The sequence below is a fragment of the Dioscorea cayenensis genome, chromosome 6 (assembly GCF_009730915.1).
Source record: "Dioscorea cayenensis subsp. rotundata cultivar TDr96_F1 chromosome 6, TDr96_F1_v2_PseudoChromosome.rev07_lg8_w22 25.fasta, whole genome shotgun sequence".
In the NCBI taxonomy this organism is placed as follows: domain Eukaryota; kingdom Viridiplantae; phylum Streptophyta; class Magnoliopsida; order Dioscoreales; family Dioscoreaceae; genus Dioscorea; species Dioscorea cayenensis.
Genome location: NC_052476.1, coordinates 19,522,973 through 19,547,469, shown reverse-complemented (window position 1 = coordinate 19,547,469; position 24,497 = coordinate 19,522,973). Strand labels below are relative to the sequence as shown.

Below are 24,497 nucleotides of genomic sequence, written 5' to 3'. Positions count from 1 at the left end.
TAGTAATGTTTTAACAGAAGTAATAAGGTCACAATCAGAATATTATCAGCTAAATACAGAGTTAGGTTTGATCAAGAAGTCCAACATTTGACCCATCCAAAGAAAGAACAAGGACCTTGTACCTAACACTTATTGGATGGATTAACATCAAGAAACCTTCTTTAGTCTTTTGCATCTTATTGCAAGCCATTTCAATGAATGGCCATCAATGCCAACCCTAAAACCCTCAAACCCTAACCCTGTCAAAAATAAAATACTAATACCTGCTATCCATTCAATTTACTACAAAGATAAAGAAATTACAAGAATAGTAAATTAAGGTATGTCAAGATTTAGTTGGGCAAAGAGGAAGCAGGGAATGGAATGGCTGGGGACCTCCATTTGGCATCTATCTATGAACATAAATATGATCCTTTTGAATATAAACAAGAAGGAAAGGAATCCACACAATGCATCATTCAGCAGCATACATATATATAAAACAGCCAAAAATAACCTGCCTCATGAATTTAATTTTATTATTACATCCTTTTGAGCAAGTAAATATGCATCACAATATGGATATTCTCAAGTTTATAAACTAGACATATGCAGGAAAAAACAAAAAGAAAAGTAGCGAGGAACTCTATGAACTTTCACGAAAGTAATGAGGCAAAAAATTTGGTACCTTAGAATCAAAACCTGCCGACGAAATTCATCTATCTTAGACCAGATACATTGATGGTGAATGATGATTGAATATGGGCTGCACCACGTCACTGAAAAGAGTGAAGACGAGAAAACCTGAGAACAAGACCGGAGGAAGCATCTGCCCAACAAGTAAATGCAATGTACTAGACAGTTATATCTGAAAAAAGTCAATTTATTCACGGGAAAAAAAAAAAAGGAAAAAAGGCTAAACAAAACAAAAACAACTCAGATTCCATTTTCGATCACCTATACTCATCAAGTCAGTGACCAAAACAGAAGAAAAAGAAAAAATATACAGTGACTTAGCAGGCAAATATGTAGAATTGATCATGCAGAATAACCAACATATCAAATTTACATTGATCAGCCAGACTAATTTGTATATCCATCACATTGTACTATAGTAACCTATTAGAGCCTGAAAGGACAATAAACAGTCATCTTAGTTTATTCATAGACATCAATTGTCTTCAGTCAACATCAAAAATAATTCTTGTAAACAGAAAAAAACATTAAAAATAATTCATAGCCATAAATCTCTAATGCCTCTTCCACCTATCAAAACATGAATTTTCACAAATTTATGACAAATTTAGGCCCTACAAACAACTGACATCATGCTTAAAGCTAGTCTTTAACCTAGATAAAATTTGATGCACTGATGTTGACATATTGAAGAATTTTCCAAACTCATTTCATCTTTTCCACCAACAAAGAATTCCACCACATCAACCCTGAGACAAACACCAGAGGCAGATACCACTACAAAAGCTATATATGAATATTTTACTCTCTGATATAAGAGATCAAACTGGTCATCAATCCTAAAGATTTGAGTTTGCTTGGTGCAAAGCATGATATGACAATATTTTCAGCATATTTACTTCCAGTGATAGCAATGAAAAGCACACTGATAAAGCGGTAATGTATGCATAAGGTTTGTAATGACCTCAAAGCTGCTGTCAATGCTGAACAGACATGCAGGTCATGTTTAAAATAATACCTAAGGTTTGTAATGACCTCAAAGCTGCTGTCAATGCTGAACAGACATGCAGGTCATGTTTAAAATAATACCGGAGATTCATAATGAGGAAACTTCTTATTATTGAAAATGGATACAACACATAGAATAGAATACAGTTTATTATACAATCCATAAGAGAAAAGTATTCCAGAACAACCTGCACGCTGAAAGCAAAGCTAGAAACTGCATCAGCTTTTAGAGAGCAAACAAAGTCTACTGACTACATTGAGTACGAGGGCAGAAAAGACATCAATGAACCAAAGAAGGAAAGATGCATCCTGCAGACATCAAGTTTATGTGGTGACGATCACAGGTCTTATGCCTCACCAAGCAAGAGCTACATAAACACTTACATTCTTGTGGCATTCCACATTTCCTTGAAAGAACAGTGGAGTAAGGACTCCAGAAAACAGAACCTGTACAATTTCTATGGCACTACTTTCATCTGGAGTTTAAGATGGAGCACCAAAATTAAGCTCCTTGGAAGAAACTTCCACTCACAACTCCCACAAATTTCTAGCATAATATGTATATAGCAACTATAAGTTCATCGAAGGGAAGACGAAACAAATTCCTTAGAAGTGATGGTAGTAGCATCAAGTAGGTTACCTGACTTCTTAAGATGCTAGGTATCTACTGCATTACTTTGCCAACTGCAGCACATCCTTAAATAAAATGATTCGAGTAAAATGTAAGATGGTTGTGGGATCCCATGAAAATAAACCACACCCCATCAAAGTAACCAAGTGGCTTTAACTTGGCACTGATTCTGAAGTCATTGACCCTGCGCTACTCCCATTAGCATTAACACCAGTGACTGGCATGGATCTCTGAGCAAAATCAAGCAATTGCTTCCGTTGTTGTTCATCAGTATGAGGAAGGCTTGCTCGCAACAACTCCACAGGCATTTCTCTACTTATGGCTCTTGTTGCTTCTGAGCTAATGGCAGACACATTTGGTGCCTGGATAAGTAATGATTGCATTATAGTTTCATATTTGCCTAGACAATACTTTGTAAGAAGCCCAAAGAAAGTATCAAAAGATGCCTGCCATAAGTTTCGGTTGGCTATGGTGTACTTGCTTGCAGCCTGGTTATCAGTGAGGAGTTCCGTTGCTCTTTCTAAAACAGATTTTATGATCATAGAGGCACCATCACCAGCAGAACTTCCAAGTGGACGAAGAGGTGGTTGTTCTAATGAACAAACCACAGCAGCAAGACATGCACTAAGAGCACTCAAATCCATACCTTGTACACATGAAGAAACCATCTTTGCAAGATTGATGGTTGTTTGTGCTGCACCTGCGTCCGAAGGCAACCCACCAAACAAGAACCTCAAGTGGCGGAAAACAGCCATGGAGACAACACGTGTAAGCTCACTGCCAGGAAAAAGAAGCTGAAGGTAGCGTGAAAGAAGTTTACGGCCTTTAGGAAGCGATACAAGACGAAGGAACACAAGGTCATCCTTCGGGGAAAGCCCAACAGAATGACCAGCTTTGCCAGGGCCAAGTGGGTCAACTAGCTGCAGTGATGCTGCAAGCCCCTCAAGGAGGACCTGTCGCTTCCGCTTAAGCTGTGAACCAATATCTTGTGAAGGGTTGAACTGCAACATCCTATCAATATCATCAACATCAAGAAGAAGGCAAAGACCATCCTCAATGGCAATTCTTGCAGCCAGCATTGGCTCCTGCTCAAGAGGCTTCACAGAAGACTGTTGGTCAAGGACATCACCAGAATTGGACAATGACCCAACCTCAAGAAGAGGCCGAGGGCGTCGAATAGAGGAGAATGAAATCCTTCCAAGAGCATCAACCTGCAGATATGCATGTGGTTCGTTATTGGTACGAGCTCGAGAAGAATCTCTAATGGTAGAAGGGCAAAAATGGTGCTTTAATCTTGATCCAGCAGATTTCTTTGCCAGACAGGCTTGGTGATAGTAATCATCTACATAAGGATCACTGCTATGGGTTGCAGCATGCTGCATTCTCAGTATGCTTTCAATCTCATCAGCAGACATATACTGAGATCGGAACTTTGGCCACACACTCTCACTTTTACTGTTGCTGCCCTCTGAACCCTGTGGAGGAAACCACAAATTCTGTCTTCCCCTCAGTGCTAATTTCATTCTCTGGTCCCTGATATTATTTGTCCCAACCATTGCTTCAAAGTTGTTCATCATCTGTGGTTGTGGTTGCGACAGGTGTGGGCTGAACAATTGGGGCTGCAACTGTGAGAAGTGTGGTATAGGTGGTTGCATATGGTGCAGCCTATTTTGTTGGTGTAGCAAAAGTTCAGAAGACATCAGACCATTTGGATGAGGAAACTGTTGCTGTAATAACAAATTGGGACGCTCTCCTGGAAAAGGATTGGCTTTATTCAACCAATGGTTCTGCTGTTGGCTGCTAGCAGAATGTCCCGCAGGGGCAAATTGAGCAATATTCCCACTATGGGGCAGGCCATGAGGCATTCCAGCCAGATGATGTTGAGAACCAGAGAAATGAGAAAAATTGGGTGCAGAGAAGGGGATTTGCATCCCACCATGAGGAGAAGAAATACTTGGTTGATGTGATTGATTTGGAGGAACCTGTAACCGCCCACCAGGTGGTGGGTATGAAATAAAAGCTGATTTAGGAAAAATAATTGGTTCACTTATGTCATTTTCCTGCTGAGGCTGTTGAGGATATGAGGATGTTCTGGATATTGGTTTGGAATCTGCAAGAGATAATTTGGAGGGATGAGGTAATGACCATCTATTTCCATCATGGGCATTTTCAGCATCAAATACTTGCTGATCTAGCAAATTTAAATCCAATTCCCTGGTCCCATCTGCAGTGGAAGAACCTAAAAAACAAAATAACCACATCAAGTCAAGACAAGCAGAAAACAGTGACTAGCTTAGGAAATTCACAACCAAACATAGAAGAATCAAATTAGCAATAGAAATTTTCTAACATTTAAACCAGAGGATAGCAAAGTGCACAAATATTTTGAGGGGTAATAGAAATTATAGCATGAAAATAAATCAGACGAGGCCAAAAGATCAACAACCTATAATTCAACAAGTGGCAAAATAACAATGACAAAGCTAAAAGGAAAATAGAAAGCTAGCCATTGCTCTAACCTCTTTGTTAAAAAAGAAAAAAAAAACAGAGGGGAGAAAAGAACAGAGAGAGACATTATCAGGATGAAACAAAATAGAACATGCAGCAGAAGCAGATGCATGTACGACCTACCTCTACAGGTGGCCCATTTTGATCATACAGAAAAATGAAAACAACAAGAATGTAAAATATAGTTTCTGGACAGCGCCATCATGGTTATTAACACTTTTCCTTGAGAATCACAGGTTGATCACACTACAGAAAGAAGAAACAAACATTAACTCGAACACTGATCTCAGTGAGGTGACTTTTGATCAGCTTAGGAATTTGTGTCGAATAAAAGACACATGTTTCCACATAAACATAATATCGGGTAAAAACATTTCATTAGAACGGAATTGCACCTTCGGGTAAATGAAATAAAATTTTGCACTGAAAATTTTGCTGATTTTTTCAATTCAATCAACATTATTCAAGCTAAAGATTTTCATATTTTATGTCCTCAATAATTATAATAGCTCCTTTTCCTTGCACAAGATTTTAAATGGATGGAGTGAAAATGATGATCATGCTACAAAGTCCATCCAGCTTATTTTCTACCTACAGCTAGACAAGAACAGATCAATGGACACAGAAAAAAAATTTGGCAGGTCGGATTAACAGAAAAGGGGTGTTATAAATGCCTTTGTGGGTAAGACTTATGAGAGATCAGGATAAGGAGATCATAAGCTTCCAAGATAGGAAGGAAGGCAAATAATTTCATTCCTAATTTGAAGAATCTCATTTTGCAAGCAATACGCCAAAGATAGGAATGAAGACAAGCAATAACTTTATGCCTTTTAAATAGAGTTTGTTTTAGCAAGAATTTCAATTTCAATCAAGAGTCCTTAATTTCTGTCCTTAATTCTAGTTTCATAATTTCTAATGTAATCTCTATTTAAGAAGATGATTTGGGAGAATAAAGATAAGCTGAATTTGATTATATCTCTGGAGGTTTAAGACTCTCCATCTTAACGAGTCTAAGGTTAGGAGCTCCCTTCAACGAGTTCCACATTCATCATAGGTTCGTCACGAGGAAGAAATCGCAATAAAGGGAAGACACTGGCATTCGAAGTGGATTTTCCCATTCATCGCCCGGTGACTCAATCCATAACCCGAGACGTGACAACTTGGTACCAGAGACAAACACCATGGGCAGTCCCAACACAAAAGAAGACTTATGGGCGTCTCTACAAGATGCACAAGCAACAAATGAAGCAAGATTGGTGGAAGCCGAGTCTCGAATGGAAGCAAGAGTGGCCCAAACCGAGTCAAACTTGGGAATTCAGCTACAACACTTGTCACTGCAACTACAGGAGCTTCTTCATGGTTCCCATAGAAATCGTGGTAGGGAGTCGGATGGAGGTGTAAGCAGCAGTAACTTGGGAAACCGCAACTACCATCGCTCAGAACCATTAACGGGATCTGGAGTGATGCCGTGGTACACAAAGCTTGATTTTCCAACCTTTGATGGATCGGATGATCCTTTGATATGGCTACACCGGTGCGAGAAGTTCTTTTCCAATCAACGGACCGCTGAAATAGATAAAGTTGGTTTGGTAGCTTTCCACATGTTGGGCGAAGCACAGTTGTGGTATTATCAAATCGAGAGGGAAGAATCAAATCTCACATGGGGGGCCTTCAAGGAGTGTTGCACTCTAAGATTTGGCCCACCACTCCGCAATAATCCGTTAGGTAAAATTGGTTAATTTGAAACAGACAAGAACGATGGAGGATTATCAACGCCAATTTCAAGGTCTATTAGCACGTGCCTATTCAGTGCGAGTAGATCAATAGGTGGATTTATTTACTGCAGGATTACTTGATTCTATTAGGTTGGATGTGGAGATGCAAAATCCTCCAAACCTTGTTCAAATTATGAACTTGGCACAAGCCTATGAGAAGAAACAACAACTAGCGAGGGCGACAATCATGCGAAGAGGGCCTTGGCAAACCATCAGTTCAAGCACAAAAGGTACCAGCATGGCTGCAATAGCTTCCTCTTCTATTCCTAAAGGAAGCTTTGGGCTAGGTGGGGCACTAGTGGCAAGTTCAAACTTAGGGAATGTGCCTACTCCTTTTATCAAGAAGTTAAACCGTGTTGAAAAGACGTAACGGAGGGCAAAGGGCCTTTGCTACAACTGTGATGAACCATATGCATTTGGGCACCAAAATTATTTTAGTTGGAAGTAGAGGATCATGATGACCTTGCGCAAAACCAAGATGAAACGAGGGAACCTGAAATATCTTTGCATGCTATAACAGGAAAACAAGATGCAAGGACTATGCAATTACGGGCTGTAATTCAAGAACATCTTGTACTGGGTTGGTGGATTCTGGGAGCACACATAATTTCATTAGCTCTACAGCAGCCCAACGCCTCAGATTGATTGTTCAACCTCAATCAGGTTTAAGTGTATCTGTGGCCAACGGAGCGAAGGTTTTTAACAAGGGAGTTTGCAAGGCGGTATCATTTCAAGTTGTTGACAATATTTTTACTACTGACTTTTTTGTTATTCAATTGGATGGTTTTGACATTGTTTTAGGAATCAAATGGCTACAAACTTTGGGACTGATCCTATGGGTTTGTCTCCCTTACTATGAGCTTTGAATTGGGTGGTGCCACCATCACTCTTCAGGGACAACGACTTCTAATGGTGGTTGACTTCATTTATTACATGAATCATCTATGTCACGCGCCAAGTTAGACAAGATTTTGGGCAAGTTTCATGATTTATTTCATGAGCCTACAGGATTACCTCCTCTATGCAATTGTGATCATCGCATTTGTTTGCAGCCAGAATTGGGGCCTGTGCTGGTCCGTCCCAATAGGTATCCACACCCAAAAAAGATGAAATAAAAAGGCAATGTGAACAAATGCTTCAGCAAGGAATTATCCGACCTACTCGGTCATCATTTTCTTCACTTGTGCTATTGGTCCGTAAGCCAGATGGTACGTGGCCATTTTGTGTGGATTACATAGAGCTTAATGCTAAAACAATCAAAAACAAATTCCCTATACCAGTGGTGGAGGAACTAATATATGAACTACACGGGGCTCAATTTTTTCACTAAACTTGATCTCGAGTCAAAGTACCATCGAGTCCGCATGGATCAAGATGACATTGAGAAAACCGCCTTTCGGACACACCATGGCCATTTTGAGTTCTTGGTTATGCCGTTTGGGTTAACCTATGCACCATCAACCTTTTCAAGCCCTTATGAATGAGGTATTTCGCATACACTTGCGCCAGTTCGTTCTTGTTTTTTTTTTAATGACATTTTAATTTATAGTAAGACATGGAGTGATCATTTGCTCCATGTTTGAGTGGTATTTAAATTATTGCGAGCTCATCATCTTTGTTTGAAGAAATCTAAGTGCTCATTTGGGGAAATCCTAAGTAGCATATCTCGGCCACATTGTGTCTGTTGCAAGTGTTTCGGTTGATAATAGCAAGATACAAGCTGTAATGAACTGGCCTCAACCACAATCCTGACTGCTCTACGAGTATTCTTGGGATTGGGGCTATTATCACAAGTTTATTCAGGATTATGGTCAACTTGCAGCTCCTTTGACTAGTGTGCTCAAAAGAAACTCTTTCCAGTGGACTGATGCGGCGTTAGCGTCTTTTCATTCACTCAAACAAGCTCTGGCAACCGCTCCAGTTTTGCAGCTACCTAATTTTGAAGATGAGTTTGTCATGGAGTGTGATGCCTCTGGAGAAGGAATTGGTGTTGTCCTACAACAACATGGATATCCCATTGCTTTTTTCAGCAGATATATTGCAGCCCGACATTTCAAATTGCCAGCTTATGAAAGAGAATTGATTGGATTAGCGAAAGTGGTGCAATATTGGCGCCCTTACTTGGGCAGATCTTTCATTATTCTTACCGATCACTACAGCTTTAAGTATTTGCTCGAGCAACGACTCACAACATCTCCTTAACAACACTGGATAAGTAAACTTATAGGATTTGATTTTCATGTGGAATACAAGGCTGGGAATTTAAACCACGCTGCTGATGCGCTATCGTGCCAGATTGTCAGTGAAGGCTTGCTGCATGCGATTACCCAACCTCGTGTGCTCTTGTTTGATGCTATCAAAGCAGAAATTCAAGAGATTGCATCTTTGCGACAACTGCGCGATCAAGTTCACCGTGGAGAGGTAAATGATTGTTGGTCATTGCAAGATGGGCTTCTTCTCTACAAAAAGTTGCATTTATCTGTTGCCAACATCTTCCACTATTTCTTCCATATTATAAGGATTCTATGATGGCACACATGAAGATGTTCAAAAAACTTTACAAAGGGTGCGTTGTGACTTTAATTGGCAAGGCATGAAATCAGCAATTAGGGAATATGTGGCAGCTTGCCCAATGTGCCAGCATAACAAGGTTGAGCAATTGAGCCCCTCTGGGTTACTTCAGCCGCTCCAATTGCCTATACAAGTTTAGGCTGATGTTTCGATGGATTTCATCGATGGATTACCGAAATCAAGTGGCAAAACAGTCATATTTGTTATTATTGATTGGTTCTCCAAATATGCCCACTTTCTACCAATGGCACATCCATATGCAGCTACAAGTGTGGCCCATATTTTCTTTGAGCAAGTGGTACGCTTGCACGATATTCTTGAATCTATTGTATATGATCGAGATGTTGTCTTTACTAGTAATTTTTTTGGAAAAAAGTTTTTTCGCCTGTGAAGGACTAAATTGGCCTTCTCTTCTGCCTACCACCCACAAACCGATGGGCAAACAGAAGTGGTCAACAAAACTATTAAAATGTACTTATGTTGTTTTGTCGGCGATCAACCTAAGCAATCAGTCACTTGGATTTCTTGGTGTGAATACTGTTATAATACTTTCTTCCATACTTCTCTCCACACCTCTCCTTTTAAAGTTGTTTATGGCCGAGATCCACCTCGTTTGTTGTCTTATGTGGCTGGTTCTTCGAAAGTGGATGCAATAGATCAAGCATTGCTTGATCGGGATTAAGCATTGCAGGACATTCGAGTTCGGCTTCCACAGGCTCTGCACCGCATTATGGAATATTATGATAAAGGTCATCGGGATGTGGAATATAATCCAAGCTCACTTGTTTGGCTACGTTTACATCCTCATCGGCAACAATCGGTGACCGGAAAGCTTTGCCATAAGCTTACCCCCAAGGTCTATGGGCTTTTTACAGTGTTACGCAAGATCAGGCAAGTTGCATATCAATTAGAGTTACCATCTAAACGTAAAATCCATAATGTCTTCCATGTTTCTTTTCTCAAGGCTTTCCGCGGGGCTATCCCCAACTACTCCACCCACTCTACTGCCGATAACGGAAGGCAGACTCATTTCTAATCCTTGTGCTATTCTGCGCTCACGTCTTAACCGTGGGCATTGAGAAATCCTAGTCCATTGGTCTGGCTCCACACCCAACAGATTCTACCTGGGAAAAAGTTGATCATTTCCATGCTGCTTATCCATATTTCGAGCTTGAGGACAAGCTCTTTGTCCAAATGGGGGGTAATGTTACGGATGCCTTTGTAAGTAAGACTTATGAGAGACTTGGACCACAGGATAAGCAGATCACAAGCTTCCAAGATAGGAAGGAAGGCAAATAATTTCATTCCTAATTTGAAGAATCTCATTTTGCAAGCAATATCGCCAAAGATAGGAATGAAGACAAACAATAATTTTATGCCTTTTAAATATAGTTTGTTTTAGCAAGTACTTCAATTTCAATCAAGAGTCCTTAATTTCAGTCCTTAATTCTAGTTTCATAATTTCTAATGTAAGCTCTATTTAAGAAGATGATTTGGGAGAATAAAGACAAGCTGAATTTGATTATATCTCTGGAGGTTTAAGACTCTCTCCATCTTAACTAGTCTAAGGTTAGGAGCTCCCTTCAACGAGTTCCACATTCATCATAGGTTCGTCACAAGGAAGAAATCGCAATAAAGGGAAAACGCCGGAGAACGTGACAAGGGGCCACACCAAGCCGCTATACGGATAGGCGCCAGCAGCTTTTATGCCCAATGGCCAATGCCATTCTCCAATCATAATGGTAGGAGAGCAAGACAATCGGATGGCTGCAATGAATACTTTTCAGAACACCAATAATTAAATCAATTGCTCTGGGCAACTGTCAAATAACCTCTTCCAATGAATTAAAGAAAATTTGTTTGGATTGAGAAACAAAGAAAGGAAATCAAGTAGCAAAAACATCCTACATTAAAAAGTGCATATTGCTTCCATCTGCAAAACTGGCCCATAGAAGGAACACAGAAGGAACACATCATTAAAAATAAAGTTGCAACAGCAAGATGCTCCTAATCCTATTAGGTTGGAGAACAAAGAAACAGAGAAGAAGCAGTAAGCTAGTTAAAACATAATCTTTCTTGAAAAATATAAATGATTTTGAGTTATTTGCTGATATAAAATCCTAAAACCACAACAAAAAACAAACAATTTCTACACGTACTCAACTTTAGCATAATTTAGATTAGACAAATGGAAAACAAATGTTAAGTTCCAAGTATCATAAAGCAAGTTTTACAGATATCTCAGTTGTCAAAGAACCTAGAAAAACAACTAGTCAAAGGGAGTTGAAATGACAGAAAACTACTCACTTTCTCTAGAAATGGATCCTCTATAACCAATGACACCAACACCTCTTGCGTCACTAACAACCCTGTTCAACTGCAAGTGACAAAGGAAACAAACAAGAATCCCAATATGAAGATCGCATGACAAGCAGAAAGCAATTACAATATCCAGGACATCGTGATCCTAACTAGATTAACAATAAAATGAAATATTGTAGCAGTATAATGACAAAGTTAAGGTTGAAAAAAAAAATGAAAAGATGACCGAAGTTCTATAAAGTTGTGTTTGGTTGGTAAATAAAGATGTTTGTTTAAGGAAGTCTTTTTTGAAAATTGGTTTGAAGGAAAAAAAATATTAATTTAAGTTGATCACACTATGATAATTAATACCAATCCAAGCATTAAAGTTTCAAATTAAAATTTTATTTTTAAATCTCGTACAAATGGGTTGATTGAATAAGTTATGGTGTGCCATAAAGACATTCCATGAGATCAAACGCATGAATGTTTTCCAATGTATGACATTCAAAATCTTCTTTTCTTTGCATTGTTGATATTTTTATCAACTCCAGAGGGTTCCTCCCGTTCAAAAGTTTTTTATCTGACCAGTAACTTCATAAAGGAAATGTAGCCTGATGATGCATTATGCATGAACCTATTGAACAAAACGTACATACGCCAATTTATTACACACAATTCAAAATCTTCCGCAACTCAGACAAGTAGCAGGTGCTAAATGGCCATTATAGAGGGCTAATCAAATGTATAATTTTCATCCCAATACAAGGTGGACTTTTGAAGAAATCTAAACCTATAGTTCTCTCTGTCATTTTAAAGAGATATTAACGCACATAATTTATGAAAAAATAAATTTATTGCTCCTCATTAGAATGCTGGAATTCATCATTATGACTAATTCGTTGAATCGTGAGAGATGACTAATAACCTTAAATAAGTTGAAGGGAACATTGGAAAAGGGGAATTTGTAACTAAAATGAACATTATAAAAGTTTTTCATTTACAAATATCGAGAAGACTGACTAAAATTAATGACCAAGACTAAAAGGACAAGAACAGATACAGTCATACGAGTGAGCGCCATTGAGCAAGAACGCAAGTGTTGATACAAACGAACCAACTTTAAAAGAAAGGATAATCCCTCACATGACCAATTGATTTGAATCATTTTATCACATTAATTGAGATGTATAGAAAAGGCTAACCTTTGAGAAAGTGCTTGCAAGATCATCCATATCAGATAAAGTCCCAAACGCTTCACACTGAAAAAAAAACTTCTGTTAATAATATCAAGTAACACTCACATAAAACAGAGAACTCCAAGTGAGAAATTTTCCATACATCATAAAAAAAAATAGGTAGGAATAATGAAGCCAACTCCCAGATAGGGAAATAAAAAAATAAATAAATAAAAACATAAAGTCTAGAAATACATGTATAAAAGATAGATTAATCAAAAGAACAAAAGAAAATCATAAAGATTTTTCTTTTAAAGCAAACAAAAAGATAACTGCTGAAGGAATCCAAGGCCAAGCAAGGAGAAAAAGAGATTAAGAACATGTATATAGCATGATGCTAAAGCATGGAATACCACCTCTTTAGGGTCCAATTAACAGGGACGGGGAAAAAATTCAAAATATAAATAACTTGGAACAATCTGCAAAGAAAGATTGAAAACCCCACACATCCATTATCAAAGTTGACAGAAACAACAATATGTACAGTGAAAAGAGACATCCAATTACTATCTTATGTCCATTTGAAATCACCTCTTCTCTGTCCCCAATAGCAGAAAAACTGAAGTCTTCATCATCAAGATTAGCAAAGCCATCATTCCCAATATAATCATCCTCTTCTAACCCTCCTAACTCAACTTCCTCCACAGAACCCTTATTAAAAAATGCATACTGTGAGGCATCGAATTTCACACCTGCAAAGACCAGAAATCCAATTTAAGCAATAAATTATCTGAAGAAACAAACCCAAAAAAAACCAATGACAGCAACTCACAAACATAGGAATGACCACATAATTTGTTTGCACAAGGGAAGAAAACTTGATGAACATACATACATGTTGAACACAGGATAGAAAAACTTAAACAGGCATTCAAAATAAGAATGAACCAAACTAAATACATACAGAAAGAAGCCTTAGCTTAAGCGCTCGTCACAAATTACCAATAATGGCAAGAAATATCAGCAATGTTCCATGTTAGTAATATCACAAAACATAAATCAGCTCAGTTTTCAAGCTCAGCTGTGCATATTCAATGCACCCAAAAGACCTTGAGAGCATGCATCCATCTAAATGATTGGACTTGAGACAATAGTGACAATGTTCAGCAATCCTCCGGAGAAGAATTCAATTCGATGGCAGTGAAACACCTCAATAATCAGCCACAGGAAACCAAACTTTCATACTAGCACATTAGAACTGCTTTCCAAGACAGAGATATGATCGTAGCACAACATCAATAACAAAAATATTTTAAGGATCCAAGTATTAATTAATCCAAGCTCCAACATCCTTTACCACGAGCGACAAAGACTAATCTGAGTCTCAAAATTACTGAAAAACGGTTACAATAAGAATCAGAAAAAGAAATAATTTCTATAAATTAAGCACCTATCAAGCTACCTCGAGACTCTATCCAATCCAAATACATACAAAAAGAAGCTTTGGCTTTGAATCCTATCACAGAACACCACCACCAACAGCATGAAAAATCAACAAGTTCCTATGATAGCAGTATTACAAACTACAAATCAGTTCAATTTACAAGATCTGCTACACAGGCTCAATGCACCCAAAAGACCTTCCAAGGATACATTCTCCTCATCAATCTAACCTGCACAAATCTCTCCAAGTGCAAAGCAGTAAATGAGAATCCAAACAAGAATTCAATTCCATGGCAGTGACATAAACCCAGATTCTCACACTAAAACAGTAGAAGTGCTTAACAAAAAGCCATTCCCATCAATATGAAGCAGTCCAATCCAAGCAATAATCCATCACCAACTTCTACACAACCAACAACCTCTAAATCTCAATCTCGACAGCACCAAAACCAGATCACACCACAAAACCAATAAACAAAAACACGAATTCCTACCAAATAAGCAGCATTCCAGCTTCCTCCAGGCTATCCAACAGCTAAAAAACTCAACAAAATTCTCATCCAAACCAACAACACAAGAAGATCTACAAACCGATTCACAAACAAAATCAAACACCCAAAACAAAGTAAAAAAAAAATTCATCACCTGGCTGTCGAACACCATCGAATCCATCAAATCCCATACCAGGATTAGCGTTATCGTCCTCCACTTCAAGCCCCTCCATCCAAAATCAAAACCCTAGCTCTCCCCAAACCCTAGAAAAGATCGAAAGCAAGAGAAACCCTCGCTGAGATCCGAGAGCTCTCGTGGCCTTTGAAGCCCTTCGCACGATAAATATAAAAATAAGAAATATAAATAAGTAAATAAATAAAATTTCAAGGGCTTTTTCTAAATAATTCTAAAGAAAAAAAAAAGTTTAAAAAGGATTTGTAAATAAATCAATCTTTTTCGGGGGACCTAGTTAAAAATATTTAAAGTTTTTCTTTGGATGCTTTATTAGTTAGTGAGTGTTGTTTGGCTAGCATCATCACTCAACCCTTAAAATAAATTTAAATTTGAGAAAAAACCCAAAAAAAAAATTATAATTATACCTAACCCCCTTAAATTTAGATAATTGCATGTAGTTTTATATATGCCCAAACAAGCCAAAAGAATAACCCCAACTTCAATCATTTTTAATTAATATATAGAACTTAATATTATTTCTGTAAAATTTAGTAAATATATTAATTTTTTAATATTATGAAAATAAATGTAAAATTGAGAAAGAACCCAAAAAAAAAAATAATTATAATTATACCTAACCCCCTCACATTTAGACAATTGCATGTAGTTATATATTTGAATTTTATAAAATAAAGACCAAACACAAGCCAAGAACTTGTCCTGCACAAGATGAGGGCACGTGGGTCAGCGTTGAGCCTTACTCCCCACACGTGCACGTCCCTGGAGTTTTGGTGCTTGTCACCTTTCTCACAAAAAAAAAGCCAAGAGAATAGTCCCAACTTCAATAATTTTTAATTAATATATATAACTTAATATTATTTCTGTAAAAATTGGTAAATATATTAATTTTTAATATTATGACAATTATGAGAAAAAATAATTAGTTTGGCAAAACTTTTATATAATAAATTTTTTTCAAAAAAAATGAATGGTTCATATTGGAGTGCTTAGCCCTTGAAAATATTTAAAATTAAGTTTTAAGCATTAAATGGAACAATTGAAGGGATTTTTTTCAGGGACTAAATTGTAAGTTCCAGAGAGAAAAAAAAACAGAGAAACATGGAATTATCTAATTTTGAAGGTTTAGGTGGTGCAAAAGGTAAAATTGAGGGGTGTTTATGAAAATTTGGTAGTGATGTGAGATGTGGATGATTGATTAAAGTTTGAGAATGAAAGAGGGATATTCCTTTTCAAGTATGTTTGGACTTATGTTCATATTTATACATTTTATATAATATATATTTTGGAATATTATAAGGCATCACTAAAGTTTTTTATTCTTTTTTCAAATGATTAGAGGGAGCAGTTGTCTCAAATAAGTTCACTAAAAAAGCACAAACATGATGTTCATCCATTTGAGCTTTGAAGCACTTTCTTTTCTTTTATTAAAGATTAGAGAATTTTTAGGGAAATTATTTTTGTTATTATTATTTTTTTTAACAAATGTGAGCAGTGGCGATGTCGAGAATGACAGCAAGTAAAAGTTGAGACTCGAACACCCTGCGCCTTCACCAATGTGAGCCAAAGTTGAAGCTGCTTCATTAGCGAAAACGAATATATTATCTGAAAAAGCGACTAATGCGATAGACCAAAACAAATTGATTAGCTATGTTATTTTTTTATTCAATGTTAATTTTTATTTATGTACTTTTAAAATATTTAATATAATAATAATAATAATAATAATAAGCCATTACTATTTGTGATAAGCTGCATTAATTTTTTTTTTGATATAGCATTTTATTAAAAGACAACCGAGTAGATAAATTAAAACTAAACATTATTTTTCAAAAGTCTTTTCATAAAAATCTCTGTTAACTCCATTAAAAAGTTTTCACATTTATTTAATGGGAGTATCTGCTAATTATCTAAAGCCATGTTGATATCATCTTATTCTATTCTTTTTTTAATATTTTTTAAATTTTTATAAAATTTGAAATAATAATAATAATAATAATAATAATGTGCAGCAAGGACACTAACACAAGTTCTAGTTTTTATGTTATCCAAAAAATTGATAAAATAATCATATATGTAGAACATGCATCAAGTAATAACTTCATCAAATGCCATTTTAATAATACAAAAATTAAAATAAACATTAAAACAAAGTGTTTAAAAATTTAAAATTTAAAAATGATGGATGAGCATCATCATCATCATAAAATAAATATATGTGCAATCAATCTACATCCCTTTTACATGTGCTTCCAAAAGATGGAATGGCACCAAAGATAGCACAAATCTGGTGACAATGTTCTTCTTTCTTCTTCTTCTTCTTCTTCTTCTTCAATCTTTAGCTTTAGTTTTTAACTTAGTAAAGTGAAGGCAGGTAGATGAGCATGGTCCAAAAGCAGCCAGGTGGCACTTCATCTTCACAAAGTACTCAAAAAAGAATTTAATAAATAATAAATGGACCACCACATGAGAAATCTCATATATATATATATATATATTGAGAACGCATCATTTAAGTTCTTATTTATATGATATTTTCTAAGTATGTTTGAGTGTGCTGATTTTTTTTTTTCTGTTTTATATTATTCTGAACTGTTGTACACTATTTATTACGGTACATAAATGATGTGCCCCCATATATAAATATTTTTTTTCTGTAGAAAAAAATGAGGAGCTACATTTTTATAATAATAATTATTTTTTTAAAGGTTTTACTCATTTTCAGAAAACAAAATGCACCATAAAATGACAAAATTACCCCTATTTACAACAAAATTTAAATTAATTAAGCAAGGCATCTATTTTCTGAATTTTTTTTCTAATTATTTTAATATTTATAAAAATACATTTGTAAAAATTTATATATATATTTTTTTAAATAGAGGTATACATACCATAAACAGCGGAGTCGATTATTACTACCAACTAGGTTTGGTTTAAATGGTAAATTTACCTTTTATAGAGCTTTTAGTTCATGGCTAGTAGAAAATTGCTAAGTCGAAGATTTCGAGAAAAAAAAAAAAAGAAAATAAATATATTGTTACTGTTAAAATTAAAACGAGCATTTTAAAAAAAAAAACAAAAGATACATCAGAAGCTCATGCAAATCCAACTTTCATAGACAACTTCATTTATGGAAATCATATTACATTCAAGATCATTATACATTCATAAAAATTGCAGAATTTTTGCAAGTCAAAAAACAAATATACATGAACATGCACCATTAGAGTAAGCCACAGCAGCCACTATTTAACCATAAATGAGCTTTTGCAGCTGCAACCACCAACAGCGCTAGGATTTGTTGTCACCTGTAATACAAAGCTCAGTTTTCAATTGAAATCATCGGCGATGTAACAGCAAATCAAACACGTCGAGTTTAATGAAGTGGAGAGACTAAATTTGCTGCCAATGCTGCAAATTATCTGTAAGAGAATTGCAAGGCTTGTAGTGTCGGATTGCACCACCGTATTTGATCATTAGAATTAAGGACATGGAAAGAACTGAGCTAAGTTGTTAGCAGAATAAAATTTCTCTTGTGCTGTAAAGTTAAAAAAATGAATGATAAATCCCAGGTCTGCATTTTAAATCTTTGCAGTGATTCCATGAAAAAAATGGAAAGGCTCAGAGTACATTTTATTGATTTGTCAAAATTTATAACAATGATGGGATTTCAGAAGACAGCATCTAGATATATTTAAATCTCTAAACAAACATCATCTTCTCACATACTTCCTTTGCAATGAGAATGTTTAACTATGAGGTCATTGTCAATTGGTGTTATGTTATTGTTTCTCCACTTAAGTTGTTGAACTCACTAACAAATATCGGTTCTCAGGGTTTATGCAATCAAGTTATGTAAATAGACATTTTTATTTATCAAAAACAAGTGACAAGATAGAAAAGACTAACCAGAAATGCAGAACGGATCAACTCTTCAACATAATCAACAGTAGCACCTTTCACAAAATCATATGAGATGTTATCAACCACTAGCTTGGCACCATCCTTCTCAAAAATCCTACAATCATACAAGCAATGAATGCACATTGAATGCATTTCATACTTAATAAAGTCGAACTTGACCACATACCGCAATGAAATGTATGGAAATTCAAGTTCATCAAAGGTGATTGAATGCAAACCTATCATCAGAATTTTTCTTGTTATCCAACAAAAATGCATACTGAAAACCAGAGCATCCACCAGTTTCAACACTCAGTCGAAGCATCTTATCAAATTCGCCTTTTGCATGCAGCTCTTTTAATCTCTGGCACAGAGACATGTCCAATTAGAACTTTCAGTTTTTACTTTGAAATGATTAACTTCATGCAAGACCAACAATCGTAACTTAGATTGTAGAAACCCAACCAAAAAGTACTTTTTGGCTTCATAGAAGTTGCATCATAAACCAAAGGCATCAACTTCACTGTATGATACTGATTGCTAAAAACTAAGAAATTAAATTATTTACCATTTGCCTTACTTAGACAAACATCCTAGATTTATTTAGCTGAAATTAACAAATGACAGGATTCTAAATAAATTAGATAATATCATAATAGTGAAGATAAAGTTGACAAGAACCGTGAATGGCTATGGAAAATAGAGAAAAGGAATACCCGGATGCAATTCTCAGTCATGTGGACTGCTTCTTCAGCATCAAGTGATGAAGAGGACTCCACCGCACCAATGCTCAGGAGCCGGTGGTTTTGACCAATGCTGAAATAGATGGATGCTGTCATCCGCCGAAGCACTGATCTTGACATCCTCTTTCTTGCACTTTGCAGCTTCCAAAGTGAAGACAAAATGATCTGAACAACGTCAATTCTAAGTGACTCAGTACAGTATCAATCATCCTTAAATGCAGAAGAAATTCCATAACCACGTAACAGGCTAAGGCAAATCTTTGCCTCAGTTGGGCCAATTTATCCTAACCAAGAGTACCACTTTATATTTCACAAACCAGGTTGCCAATAGCATAAGCACAGCTCATGAACAAGTCTCATGATGTAATTACATCAATATACTCTATTTCGCCTATTTTCCCAAGAAAACTGGGCTATATTTACTCTATATATCCAAGCACTTGATTAATGTTTATTCTCTACAACATTTTTCAAATTTCAAATGAAAGGGTAACCTCTTGACCTGTAAAAACTATAAAAATTCACTATCACAAATGAAAAGTCTTCAATTTGGACTTTAGAAATTGATACTAGTTAGAATTATGAAGTTGTGAAAATGGTAAGGGCCAAAAGCTATCTCCGAGGGCAACACTCATAATTAACAACAGATCTATAACAAGATAAAAAGACTGTCTGCAATACTACTTTCGTATGCTTGCATGCCTTGTGTAACTATGGTTGACCAGTCCATATATGTTAATGATTTAGGTAACGCAACAGCAGCATGGAGTATACAATTTGAATAGCAGAGGAAGAAAAGATATAATCAAACCACTCATAATAACTGAATCGCAAATCTTTACCGTAAAAACAACATCATTTCCCCTATTGTTCAAAGTAAACAAACTAAGTTGATTGCACTTCAAGTTAATATGGAGCGTTAAAGCTTTAAAGCTGGAACTCTAATAATAATAATTATAATTATAATTATTATTATTATGAACATTTTTTTACCAATCACTTCATCCTTCACTACACTTTCGATAATTGCAATATTCCCAATGATTAGAATTCCAACCTCGTATCAATTATAAAAATCCACCTACTCTGAAGCAAGGGGAAAATGGTCGACAAATCTTAAACTAGAAAGAAAGACATCACTGTCATCTTCCCATATCCCAAAGATGACAACACTTTACATAACTAGCAAATCCATACTGGAGTCCTCTCTGACCATGAATAACTTAGTATGTAGTAAATTCTGAGAACCTATTACACTCAAAGTACTTTCTCTTCTACCCCTGCAAAGGAATTCCTTGCTCATATTCATATCCCAAAAAACACCATTACAGCATTGCTGATCTACCAAGAAATTAAATAATGAAGGATTATTATTTCTAGCTATCAAAAGATCAGTTTTCCCCAGCTGAATAATACACACAACAAATCAGACACTATCAAGCATGAATTTCCTCTGTTTTGCATGTTTCTTACATCAAATAGCATCAAATTCTAAACCCTAGATAACCAAGCAACACAAAACCTATCACATTATAAAAGCAGTTTCTCTTCAAAGGAAGTCCTTGCTCATATTCATAGCCCAGAAAACACCATTACGGCATCACTGATCTACCAAGAAATTAAGTAATAAAGGATTATTATTTCTAACTATCAAAAGACCATTTTTTTCCCAGCTGAATAATATGCACAACAAATCAGACACTATCAAGCATGAATTTCCTCTATTTTGCATGTTTCTTACAACAAATAGCATCAAATTCTAAACCCTAGATAGCCAAATCAACACAAAACCTATCACATTCTAAAAGTAGTTTCTCTTCAAAGGAATTCCTTGCTCATATTCACAGCCCAGAAAACACCATGATGCCCTTTTGCTGATTAACCAAAAAAAATAAGTAACAAAAGATCATAATCTTTAGCCATCAAAAGATCAGTTCTTTCTTGCTGAATATTACAAACAACAAATCAGACACTATCAAGCATGAATTTGCTCTGCTTTGCATGTTTCTTACATCAAATAGCATCAAATTCTAAACCCTAGATAACCAAATCATCATAACCCAATAAAAGCCAAATTCATCATGGAAATTAAACAAACAGATAAACTAATCAAACACAATTAAAAACACAATCTCATCATGATCAAATAAAACCTAAAATTCATCAACGAAATCAAACAACATGAAAATAATCTCAAGAAACGAAAAGCGCAAAGAGATTTACATCTCGTCCTCCCGCGAGAATCGAAGCACTTGCTCGCGCGAACTCCGTTCCCAGAAATAAAAATAAAAATGGAAAAAATAAAATCATCTTTGTTTATGTTTTCTTAACTATATACCCTTGGTTAAACCCAAAATTACATATATGGATATAACTAATGGGATAACTTTCCCATTTATATACCCACAAAAGTTTTAGGGTCATTTAATAAAATGGCCCTCCTTTTTTTTTTTTAATTAAACCAAAATGGCCATGAGTCATTTTAATTGTCAAAATCAGTAGCGACATGCGGTGATGCTGATATCTTGATCTGACACGTCATTGACGTGACGATTTTTTAAATAACAAATCCCTGATTTTTTTCATTTTAACCATCTGAAATTGTTTTCTAATCAATAAGTTACATTTATTCTTGGGTTTTTGATCAAATTTTTTTAAAAATTTATTAAAACTTTTTAAAAATTTTATTAAACTTTGAAATAATTTTTTTAAAAAAATATATAAGTGTGTTTTTTTAATTTAAATCCCTTTATTTCTTTTTTATAATTAACAAATTATCTTTTTCCCTTTGATTATTTAACCCAAATTTTATTTAAAAACAAGATGTATTTTTTTAATTTATTAAAAAAAAATTTAATTTTTAAACGAATATATTTGAATATGAAAAACACAAATTTTTAAAAATTTTTAACTTTTTAAAATTATTAAACCTTTTAATGAAACAACTTTTTAAGCAATATATAAGTGTGGCTTTTTTATTTGTATTATAATTAACAAAAACTCTTTGATTACTTAACCCAAATTTTGCTTAAAAAAATAATGTAATTTTTTTAATTTATTAAAAAATTAATTTAAAATAATATATTTGAATATGAAAACACAAATTTAATAATTTTAAAAGTTAAAATTTTAAAATTTGTGTTTTCATATTCAAATATATTCCTTAAAATTAATTTTTTTAATAAATTAAAAAAATACATATTTTTTTAAATAAAATTTGGGTTAAATAATCAAAGGGAAAAGATAATTTGTTAATTATAAAAGAAATAAGGGATTTAAATTAAAAAAAACACACATATATATTTTTTAAAAAATTATTTAAAATTTTAATAAATTTTAAAAGTTTAATAAATTTTTAAAAAAAAAATTGGTCAAAAAACCCCAAGAATAAGCCAACTTATTGATTAGAAAACAATTCAGGGGTTAAAATGAAAAAAATCAGGATTTTTTATTTAAAAATGCCACGTCAGTAACTCAGTCAGCATATCACATGGGTAATGTGATGGTCCTAGGGCCATTTTGACAATTAAAATGACCCTAGGGCCATTTGGTTTTAATTAAAAAAAAGGAGGGTCATTTTATTAAATGGCCCTATTAATAGGGGAAATTATTTATTAGTCTATAAAATTTTGTAATCATCTTAATAAGTCTCTTTGACAAAATAATACTCTCTCCCCTTTCTTATTCTTATCAATTTTACGCTATGTTTGATTGGCCATTTTTTCATGGAAAACTTTTTCATCAAGGATTTTTCAGTCAAATTGATTGTTTGATTGCAAAAAAATTTTCATGAAAAACTTTTCCACAAAGCTGGTCACGTGACCACTTTTGCCTCAATTTTGTGGAAAAGTTTTTCTCTCCCAACCCAATGAAAACTTTTCTATGAAAAATTGAGTGGACTATTTGAAAAAATAAATTGAGGGCAATTTGAAAAAACTTTGTTGGAGATGGAAGTCGTAAAAAATATTATTACATAAATAAATAAATACTTTGATAATTAGATTACTACATAATTGTAACTCATTAACAATTCTTTTCTCATATAATATAACATTAGATGTTTATTTATTAAAATAATCAAATTAGCAAATTAGTACAATAAGTTTGAGAACAAAGACATTGGTAAGGGCGGAGGGAGAGGGGGCAGGGGGCGGACGCGCCATCTATGGCCGGCGACCCCCCTCCCCCTTTTCATGCTCTCTCTCTCTCTCTCTCTCTCTCTCTCTCTCTCTCTCTATATATATATATATATATATATATATATATATATATATAGGTTTTTTCCCCTTTCTTTTGGTTTTTTATTTTTTATTTTTAAAAATATCTCTATCTTTTTTAGGTTTTTATTTATCTTTAATTTAAAAAAAATCAATTTTTTTTTTTATAAACTAGGTATCTCCATTTTACATTTTTATCTCTCTCGGTTTTTATTTTTCTCCTTCTCTCTTTTGGTTTTATTTTTAATTTTTAAAATATCTCTATCTCTCTTTAAGATTTTTTATTTTTATTTAAAAAATAATAATTTTTTTAACAAATTAATACCGATAATCTAAAAATTAATTTTTTTATAATATTTACTAAAATTGTTATTTTATCTATTGATATTTGAGTATTTTTTTTAAAAAAAAAAAATCTATGTTTTAGTTTTTGATTTTTACAAATTAAGTTATATAATATATAAAATTATATTTTTAGTAGATTTTTTGAAAAAATTTATTATTTGACATATCATTTTTTATAAACTAAAATAAATTAACATATGAACAAAATTAAAAAAAAATAATTTCCTTGGAGAATATAAAATATTTCTCATGGAAAATGTAATTTTTTTTCCTTGGAAAGTTGATGCAATCAAACAATAAATGAGATTTTTTTCATGGAAAATATGAGCAATCAAACAACAAAATAAGAAATTTCCATAGAAAATTGAAAATTCTTGATTTTCTAGCAAGAAAATAATGCCAATCAATTAACTATTTTTTTTTCCATGAAAAATTTTTCCATAGAAAAATATTCTATTAAAAATTTTCTTTTCCACCCATTTTACATGTTGTCATCAAACACAGCCTAAATT

The 24,497-nt window shown here is 34.4% G+C and overlaps 2 protein-coding genes across 5 annotated transcripts; both read right to left on the bottom strand.

The window, feature by feature from the left end:
• Positions 1–513: 513 nt before the first annotated feature.
• On the bottom strand, positions 514–14,912 carry LOC120263370 (protein PAT1 homolog). 4 transcript variants are annotated; one of them, XR_005537084.1, is made up of 6 exons: positions 14,736–14,912; positions 13,239–13,399; positions 12,675–12,731; positions 11,476–11,545; positions 2,324–4,553; positions 514–758 (listed from the first exon to the last, which is right to left on the bottom strand). XR_005537084.1 is itself a non-coding variant. In XM_039271237.1 (5 exons), exons 1-5 carry the CDS (start codon positions 14,812–14,814, stop codon positions 2,467–2,469), a joined length of 2,454 nt encoding a protein of 817 aa, XP_039127171.1. In that variant the 5' UTR covers positions 14,815–14,912; the 3' UTR covers positions 1,771–2,466. The 4 variants fall into 4 exon arrangements, 1 of the variants encoding a protein (XP_039127171.1); XR_005537085.1 differs by lacking the exon at positions 514–758 and adding an exon at positions 789–808; XR_005537083.1 differs by lacking the exon at positions 514–758 and adding an exon at positions 1,771–2,230.
• A 2,963-nt stretch (positions 14,913–17,875) lies between these two features.
• LOC120263299 (iron-sulfur assembly protein IscA-like 2, mitochondrial) lies at positions 17,876–21,748 on the bottom strand. The gene is made up of 5 exons (XM_039271166.1): positions 21,647–21,748; positions 19,397–19,588; positions 18,920–19,044; positions 18,687–18,795; positions 17,876–18,085 (listed from the first exon to the last, which is right to left on the bottom strand). The coding sequence occupies exons 1-5, from the start codon at positions 21,731–21,733 to the stop codon at positions 18,023–18,025; spliced, it is 576 nt and encodes a 191-aa protein (XP_039127100.1). The 5' UTR covers positions 21,734–21,748; the 3' UTR covers positions 17,876–18,022.
• Between the last annotated feature and the right edge of the window lie 2,749 nt (positions 21,749–24,497).